This window comes from Balaenoptera physalus (genome assembly GCF_965194825.1).
Source record: "Balaenoptera physalus genome assembly, chromosome: 2".
Taxonomy (NCBI): domain Eukaryota; kingdom Metazoa; phylum Chordata; class Mammalia; order Artiodactyla; family Balaenopteridae; genus Balaenoptera; species Balaenoptera physalus.
In genome coordinates, this window is record NC_138883.1 from 76,383,377 (window position 1) to 76,393,305 (window position 9,929).

At 35.0% G+C, this 9,929-nt stretch overlaps 1 protein-coding gene across 8 annotated transcripts in view; it reads left to right on the forward strand.

Annotated features, from left to right (window-relative positions):
* CCNB1IP1 (cyclin B1 interacting protein 1) overlaps window positions 1-9,681 on the forward strand; it is a 33,370-nt gene extending 23,689 nt beyond the window's left edge. For 5 of the 8 annotated variants that reach the window (XM_082452384.1, XM_082452387.1, XM_082452386.1 and 2 more), the window contains 3 exons: window positions 1,268-1,588; window positions 6,539-6,872; window positions 8,640-9,681. In XM_082452384.1, coding sequence (XP_082308510.1) covers window positions 1,292-1,588; window positions 6,539-6,872; window positions 8,640-8,842 — 834 coding nt within the window. In that variant the 5' untranslated portion in view covers window positions 1,268-1,291 and the 3' untranslated portion in view covers window positions 8,843-9,681. Of the gene's footprint in view, window positions 1-21; window positions 44-72; window positions 585-1,267; window positions 1,589-6,538; window positions 6,873-8,639 lie in introns of those variants that run through there. The other 3 variants (XM_082452381.1, XM_082452388.1, XR_014261214.1) reach the window with 3 other exon arrangements.
* The last annotated feature ends 248 nt before the right edge of the window (window positions 9,682-9,929 follow it).

The window sequence follows — 9,929 nt, forward strand, 5'->3', positions numbered from 1 at the left end:
TCTCTTTCGAGCGCGGAAAGCGGGCTGCGAATTTGAAGTTTCCGTGAGTCTAACCCTCAAAACTTGGTCCTCGCTGACTTGGACAGCTCACTGAATTGGCTCTTTCTCCCACCTTGCGGAAAATTTGGAATTAGCTGCGCTTCTCGCTCTGCCTGAGAAGGGGCTCAGGTTCCAAACTGTTTCCATCTCTTCTGCTTCCCCTCGGCATATTGCCCTGCCGGAGGGAAAATAGGCCTCCTAACTCCGGCCGCCAGGTGCCTGTACCTGTGGAGACACCCTCAGCTGGGGCATTTGGGGTAAAGGTGTCAGAGCATCCTTGTTCACCCCATGACCAAGGCAACATTCTTGACGGAATTTATCAGTTCATAAATGTGACCATTTTCCCTTGGTGTATAATTGGTGTGTTACTATTATTTTATACAATATATGACTAACTTCGGTATAGTCAGAATACTGCTGCCTAGTTTGGATTAGTAAAACTCCAGTAACAGTGAACACTATATTGAAAAATAACTTGTGTATTTATATGGTTTTTCAAATGTTTGAAATAGAAGTGCAGCATTGAATAGTATTTATATTAATAGGTGAGTTGTTTAATTGGTGTTAAAACCTGCTTTTATATAGATTTTCAGGCTTCATAATGTCAACTACTTGGATGAATTAGGTTAGTTTCCATTTAATACTATCAGATTACTACTCTTTTTTAGTCAAGGCAGCACAGGTAAAGAATCTGAGGAATCAGCATATATGAAAACCTAAAAACATAACTTAAAATACTTTGCATTAAAGAATGCCTGAAATCAGTGCCTGGACTTTTATATCTGCCAAGTGTGAGAAGTGATACTAAAATATTCTAGAGAACTATGAATGGGTAATAAATTTGGATTTTTGTTTAGGTGTTGAGGAATGGCAAAAAGCAGTAATTTAATTTTTATTTGTTTGTACTTTGTAAATGTTCCTAAGCCTTTTTTTTCCGTGAACATATTATTTTTGACTTGTAAGTAAGATGTGGCACCACCTGTGTCTTTAACTTTTTCCTTAAAAAGTTTTTTCATGGCCTTGGTAGTGGTTTGCACAAAGAAGGAACCCAGTATTGTTGGGTGACTGAAATCAATATTATATATTTATTATAATAAATACAAAAGCCTAATAAAAGGTACATTATTTTGTCTTAATAGAATAAAAACATGTTTTATTTACTTATCTATTTATTTAATTTTACTGCAATTTGACTTTTTCATTTACCCCTTTTTTGGATTCTTTTCAGCATCTGGAAACCTTATTATCTATTATGTCTTTGTGTGAAGACATGCTGCTTTGTAACTATCGTAAGTGTCGCATCAAGCTCTCTGGTTATGCATGGGTCACTGCCTGCTCTCATATATTCTGTGATCAGCATGGCAGTGGTGAGTTTAGTCGTTCACCAGCTATCTGCCCTGCCTGCAACAGTACTCTTTCTGGAAAGTTAGATATTGTCCGCACAGAACTCAGTCCATCAGAGGAATATAAAGCCATGGTATTGGCGGGACTTCGACCAGAGATTGTGTTGGACATTAGCTCCCGAGCACTGGCCTTCTGGACGTATCAGGTTAGTGCTTAGGCTAGTTTCCCTGGAGAGTATGATTTGAGGCACGTGTGAAAGCTTCTAATGTTTTTCCTTCGCTGTGTTTGTATTTATTTTTTAATGAATGTATGGAAAACTTTCTTTTTAATAAATTTTCTTTTTTTCAAAAGTAATATGTTTATTGTTGAAAATCCAAAAGGAATAAAAAACCATCCATAATTCCATCACTCAGAGATAACCAATGTTGATATATTTTTGTTTGTGTATTGCTAGACTTTTTCTTTTTTTTTTTGTTCTCTCTCTCTCTCTTTTTAAAATATTTATTTATTTACTTATTTGGCTACCCTGGGTCTTAGTTGCGGCACTCGGGATCTTCATTCCTGCATTCAGGATCTTCATTGCAGCATGCGGGATCTTTATTTTTTATTTATTTATTTTTAAAAAATTTATTTATTTAATTTATTTATTTTTGGCTGCGTTGGGTCTTTGCTGCGCGCTGCTTTCTCTAGTTGTGGCAAGCAGGGGCAACTCTTTGTTGCGATGCGCGGGCTTCTCATTGCAGTGGCTTCTCTTGTTGCGGAGCACAGGCTGTAGGTGTGCAGGCTTCAGTAGTTGTGGCACGTGGGCTCAGTAGTTGTGGCTCGCGGGCTCTAGAGCGCAGGCTCAGTAGTTGTGGCACACGGGCTTAGTTGCTCCATGGCATGTGGGATCTTCCTGGACCAGGGCTCGAACCCGGGTCCCCTGCATTGGCAGGCGGATTCTTAACCACTGTGCCGCCAGGGGAGCCCCATGTGGGGTCTTTAGTTGTGGCATGCTGGCTCTTTAAGTTGTGGCATGCGGGATCTAATTCCCTGGGCCCGGCCTCCCTGCATTGGGAGTGTGGAGTCTTAACCGCTGGACCACCAGGTAAGTCCCTACTAGACTTTTTCTGCGTATAAATATATATATATATGTATATATATATATATATATATATATATATAGTCTATATATTTTGTATATAGACAAAATAATATATATATTTTGTCTGTACAAAAATAGGGTAATACCACAGACGCTGTTTCTGTGGCCAGGTAAATTGATAATATATTATGCCTGTTATGAGCATTTTATTAAATATTTAAAAATTAGCCATTCTATAATCATAATTTTAATGGTCATAATATATCATAATTTATTTCCATTATTAAAAAATGCTGTGATGAGCAGTTATCATTAAATTCATATTGTTAATTTTTTGCTAAATTTAAATTCCTGAAAGTGGATTTAAACATTTCAAAGTTTTAATAATTGTAGTATTTTTAAGTTGCCCTCCAGTTAGATCATGTCAGTTTGTGCTCCCTTAAGAAGTGTAGGAGGGTGCTTGTTCGCCATACTTTCTACTCACCAATTAGATATGGGTAAAATAGAATCTTATTGCTCTCTGAATATTCATTTCTTGGATGACTTTTAGATGAACACATTTTCTTGTATTTTTAATGTATTTTTCTTTTATTAATTGCCTGTTTCAGTTTGTTTTTTTAGTTGCTGTAGTCTTTTCCCTACTGATTTGAAAGAATTCTTTCTATACATATACTTAACTCAGATGTTGCTAGAAAATTTTTTTCCACTTACCTTTTATTAGTCTTCATTGATTTTTTTGACATACAGAAGTTTAAAATTTTTGTGTATTTGATGTAATCATAATTTTAATGATTGGATTGTATCATAATTTGTAAGTTATTTTAAAAAATGCTGTGATGAGCATTCTTATCTTCAAATTCACATACTTATTTCTTTCCCTTTTTGATTTCTGCCTTTGGCTCCTTCTTAGAAAGGTTTTCTTGTGGAGAACTTTTATCATGTCCTTGAGTATATTGTTATATCTTGTATATGCATTTATAATAATGCTTCTTAAAGGTTCTATTTGTCATCTGTCAAATAAATATTATCATTATATTTTTCTAGGTAAGGTGTTCCTCTTACATGATCCTGTATCTTCTTATGCTTACCTTTGTTGTATTATTTATCCTCTATTGTAATTATTTATATATTTGTTCATCTTCTCTAGTTAGGAGAGCTCTTTGGGTCAAGTTTTGATTCCTGTATTTCTCTGGGTCCTCAGTGACCATCATTACTGGTCTTAAGTCTCAGTAAATACTTATTGACTGAATGAATAGGCACTCTGTCTTAAAGTAGATTCCAATTTGGAGGGTAGTATTGATTGAACATGAACATGTGGTATTGTTCTCATCTTTTCAGATGTGGTGGAAACCAGTGAATGAATTAGTAGCCAGTAATGATTTTTCTCTACTTCATTTATTCACTTTTTTCCTATTAGTCATTCTCTCTCTATATATATGTATATATGTATATGTGTATATATATATATTCAACATATAGTTTTTTGAATACCAGGAAACACTTATATCTCATGCACCATCTTAGGTGCTGGGTATACAGTAATGAACAATATATAAGGAGCTTCAAGAAGGCTACAGTTTAGTGGTGATAAAGATAAAGAAAAAACCCCAGACATTTACAATACATTTTTCATGCCGATAATGATAAAGGAAGTAGAAAGTGCTATGGGACCACATAATAGGGACTGGTAACCCAGACTTGGAAGAGTTACACCAAACTATATAGAATGGGCAAATTAAAAAATGGTTAAAAAAAAGAGTGGTCATATTTCACTTTCTGTCAATATTTAAAGGACAGTGAATCCAAAGATAAGCCAAAATTGGTTTCTGTGTGTAGTAGTTGTCTATTGATGTATAACAAGTTTAGTGGCTTAAACAGCAAATTTAGTGGCCTAAAAACAACACACGTTTATTATCTCAGTTTCTGTGGATCAAGAGTCTACGCATGGATTCTGCTCAGGGTCTCACAAGGCTGCAGTCAAGGTATTGACAAGGGCTGCAGTTTCATTGGAATCTTGACTGGAGAAGGATCAACTTCGAAGCTCATGTGGTTGTTGGCAGCATTCACTTTCTAATGAACTATCAGACTGAGGGCCTCCTTTTTATTCTCTTTAATGGACTTTATTTTTAAAGCAGTTTTAGGGTCATAGCAAATTTGAGAGGAAGGTGCAGAGTTTTCCTATATGTCTTGTCCCCCCACATGCATAGCCTCCCCGTTATCAACATACTCCACCAGAGTGGTACATTTGTTACAAATGATGAACTTACATTGACACATCACTATCACCCACCAAAGTCCATTGTTTATATTAGGATTCTCTCTTTGGGTTGTACATTCCATGAGTTTGGACAAATATATAATGATGTGTATGCACTATGACAGTGTCATACAGAGTAGTTTCACTGCCCTAAAAATCCTCTGTGCACCACCTGTTCATCTCTCCTTACCACCAACTCCTGGCAACCACTGATATTTTTACTGTCTCCATAGTTTTGCCTTTTCCAGACTGTCATATAATTGGAATAATACAGTTTGTAGCCTTTTCATATTGGCTTCTTTCACTTACTAATATGAATTTGTTTCCTCCATGTTTTTTTATGGCTTGATGGTGTTCATTTCTTTTTAGTGTTGAATTGTATTCCATTGTTAGATTTATCCATTCACCTGCTAAAGGACATCTTGATTGCTTCCATCTTTTGGTAATTATGAATAAAGCTGCTATACATATCTGTATGCAGGACATACATTTTCAGCTCCTCTGAGTAAATACTAAAGAGCACAATTGCTGGATTGTATGGCAAGAGTATGTTTACTTTTGTAAGAAACTGCCAAACTATCTTCCTAAGTGGCGATAACATTTTGCATTCCTACCAGCAATGAAAGAGTTCCTTTTGCTCTACATCTTGACAGCATTTGGTGTTGTTAGTGTTCTGAATTTGTCATTCTAATAGGTATGTAGTCGTATCTCATTGTTTTAATTTACATTTCCCTGGTTACATATGATGTGGAGCATCTTTTCATACGCTTTTTTGTCATCTGTATATCTTCTTTGGTGAAGTGTCTATTAAGGTCTTTGGCCCATTTTTTAAAATTGGGTTGTTTTCTTATTGTTGAGTTTTAAGAGTTCTTAATCAGATGTGTCTTTTGCAAATATTTTGTACATATCTTATCACATGTGTCTTTTGCAAATATCTTCTCTTAGTCTGTGGCTTGTCTTTATTCTCTTGACATTGTCTTTTGCAGAACAGAAATTTTCAATTTTAATGAAGTCTAGCTTGTCAGTTATTTCTTTCATAGATTGTGCCTTTGGTATTTTATCTAAAAAGTCACCACTAAACCCAAGGTCATTTAGATTTTCTCCTATGTTAACTTATAGGAATTTTATAGTTTTGGTGTTTTACATTTAGATATGTAATCAGTTTCGAGTTAATTTTTGTGAAGGTTGTAAAGTCTATGCTTAAAGTCACTGTGACCTCAGTATTTTGCTGGCTATTGCCCAGAGGCTGCTCTTAGTTACTTGCCTGTTGGCCTTTCCAATTTGGCCTCTTGCTTCCACAAATCCAGCAAGAGAGAGAGTGTGCTAGTAAGACAAACCCTATATTCTTATGTAATGTACTGATGAAGCCATATCCTGTCATTTTTCCTGTATTCTAATCACAGGTCCTAACCACACTCAAGGGGAGGATATAAGTACTAGGAGGCAGGGATAATTGGGGGCTATCTTATAATCTGTTATCCACACTATGGATTACTTGAAATATAGTATTATATATTAGAAACCTTTGGGCTACATGTCACTTGTTAAGGTTAAACAAATACTTTTTGGTAGTCTGGTAGTGGTTTGAGAATATTCCTCCAAATTTTTTTTCTATGCATTTAGTGACATGGCGTATTATTTTCTATAATAACCATCCTATTGTACATCCTAATTGCTTCTTAACCTGGTTCTAAACTTTAATAACATCTCAGTATGTGTGTCTTTCTTTTCTTTCTGTGTTTGTATCAGTATAAAGTTAAAATATACAACTTTGCATTTATTACCTTAAATCTTTCTTTTCTCTCTTGGGACAGGTACACCAGGAGCGTCTCTATCAAGAATACAATTTCAGCAAGGCTGAGGGCCATCTGAAACAGTTGGAGAAGATATATATGCAGCAAATACAGAGCAAGGATATAGAATTGACCTCTATGAAAGGGGAGGTCACCTCCATGAAGAAAGTGCTAGAAGAATACAAGAAAAAGTTCAGTGACATCTCTGAGAAACTTATGGAGAGAAATCGCCAGTATCAAAAGCTCCAAGGCCTCTATGATAGCCTTAGGCTACGAAATATCACTATTGCTAACCAAGATGGTACCCTTGAACCATCTATGATTGCACAGTCTGGTGTTTTTGGCTTCCCATTAGGTAAGAAATGACATGTAATATCCAATATCTGTTCTTTAAATCAGTGATTTTTCACACTGTGCCCTGCATAATTCCAGGCAGTTAGTGGAGACTCCAGAGACTTAGAGTGGTAGTAGGCTCTAAGTTCTTCATCTGCATCTCAACCTGCCCATCATTACTTTTATCTATTTTATTTGCTTACATTTAAGTTACATCTTCAATTTATTTGAACAGAGAGTAAATAATTCCAAAATTAAAGTTGCAAATTGCCACTTCAAATGAAAAGCTATTTAGTTGCAATAATAATAATAATATTAGCTGCCATTTAATGATTCCTTACTAAGTGCTAGAGACTATTATAACTTTACATGTATTTGTGTTATTTTCAAAACTTTATGAGGTAGGTGTTATTATCATCATCCCTACTTTACAGATGAGAAAACTGAGGAACAGAAAGTTTAATTGGTCAAGGTCACAGAGCTATCTTCAGAGCCCACACTCTTAAGTATTTGCTATCCTCTGAGAAGGCCATGTTTTAGTTTCTTTCACATGACAATACTGATTGTACAGTTCTTAAGTTATTGTCGGTTGTTTGGTTTGTTTGTTCTTCTGTTTATTCATTCATACATTCATCAAATATTTATCAAACATGATTCATGTGCCAGGCTGCTCGGCATAATCTTAGGCAATGAGGATATAAGGATTATCCAGGTAGGATTCCTGCCCCATGGAAATGTACAGTCTAGCTTTTCTGCTTATTAGATGCCTTGTCAGATGCAATGAATCTCATATCTCTTCCTGAGTTCTCCCCTTTATACTACTCTTGATATAACAGAATCCAATAGTTTTTACTATGCTATTAATAAATTTTGGCACACAAAAAAGTAAAAATTCTTGAGCTGGATTTTTATAAAACCTCATTTTTTGAATTTTATTGTGGGGGAGGAGACGATGTCCTAGAAAAGGCATGAAGTAATGAGATGAAAAGTATCAGATATGAGAATCGAAACAAAAATAAGTTTCTTCTTAACTTTCAGTTAATCATATAGTCAATCAAAGTATTATTTTTTGTGGGCATTATAGGTGTTCTTATTTTTTCCTTGTCACTATCCACATTTATTTCGATTTCTTTCATTTTCACCAGTTCTTACCTGTTCCTCTTTTTGTGCACACTTACCTTTTTAATACTTTTACCTCTTGCTACCATCGTTGGCTTGAAGCAGATATAGTCAGCATTATCCTTTAGTTATGTAACTAAAGCCAAGGATGCGTTCAGTGGAAGTTGTTAAATGCTTATTTTATTAGATCTATTGCAGAGTTTTTCTAAGGCTATTCTAATTGATCTCGGGTCATAAATATGTGTCAGGTTTTCATGGTTGTCATATATTTTCCAGAGTGTTTATGGAAATCATAAAAAAAGATTTGTTCTTAAAAGTTTACACACACACACGAATACATATGATATTCCTTTGATGTAGATTAATAGATAATGAATGAAATTGTGGTACTATAAATTCTAGCTCTACTAAAGTATTTCATTGTGTTAAATTACTTTTGGTGATGAGATAATGGCTATCATTGGAAACTGCACACAGAAAAAGGTATGGTATATATACTATGGTCAGGGGAGGGGACGATCATAGCCCTTTTCTTTATCCAAGGTTTATGTTTTATCCATCTCATAGGAGTTGAGTTCTGTTACAATATTTATTGAATGACTTTGTCTTTTTGTTCCAAAAGATCTGTAAGGAAATAGATGCTTAAGTTCTTCCCTTATTTTTCTCCTAGGGAACAACTCCAAGTTTCCTTTGGACAGTACACCAGTTCGAAATCGGGGTGGTGGAGATGGAGATTTTCAGTTCAGACCATTTTTTGTGGGTTCTCCCACAGCACCTGAACCCACCAACAGCTTTTTTAATTTTGCCTCCCCAAGTAATGAATTAGAGCAGCAGCAAGTCTCTAGCAGGGCCTTTAAAGTAAAAAGAATTTAGTTCACCTTACAGAATGTTTCTCTGTTTACTTTCAGTGATTTCATTTAGTAAATAATCTTTGTTTTAGATAAGAGTTACCAACCTCTCTGTGTTTGTATTGAGTCTTCGAAGTTGTTTTCACATTTTCAACTTATAAGAGATTCAGTGGCAGTGGTGGGTGGCTTTAGAATCAGGTTTCCTTTTCTGTTTCTATTCTTTAAGGCGTAAGCGTTTTATTAAACTCAATTTTAGGGTGAACTGTTGAGTTTTCACTGGTAGTGAAAAGCTTACAATATGATTGGGTGTTTTGTAGATCACCATTTGTTTCTGTCTGGGCTATTTCTGACTAGGCCATGTTTTTAAACATACTATATAAGCACCTATGTTATATGGCTACATGTCACTTTGGGTTCTGGTATTTATACATACATGTATATGTATGTTCCTTTACATTGTTTTTTTGCTGCATTTGACAGTATGTTTATGTGAAGATTTTGGTTTCAGGAAATAGTGAGTGAGCCTGTAGCTTGTTACTTGGGTGTGTACATTTATTTGTATATATTTAATGTATTTGCCCTTGTATTAACTTGTTTGGAGGTGTGCTCATGTCAGTGAATGAAGGTACAATTTGATGCATGTGTGTTTAGTTCCTATTTCTATTTAAAAATAACTCACACTGATAAAATTATTTTGTAAAGTTGACTTTTTGGCATTTATTTTAGAGTAAAATTACTTTCTTTACTCTTTTGCTAGCTGTTGCCCTGGGTCTACTTATTTAGGAATGCACTTCTACTGCAGAAAACTTACCAAGGTGGTGTTGATCTCAAGAGGTTATACTAATTAAAATACTTTTAATGATTTATTCCTTGTTTTTCTTTATTAAATAGTGATCATTTCTGACTACTATCACAGGAAACTTATTTAAAATGTAGAGCCAAGAAAGAAATTTGAAGGACACTTTCAGTAAGTTTACATCCTATTAGAGGCAAGACTTGAAAGTATACTGGTTGGGGAGGCAGAACATCAAGGTTCTAGTTTTTTTTTTTTCCATCTGTTAGTTGTGCAAGTTTGAGTTTAAATTTCCTGGGCCTTTGTTTCTACATCTGTA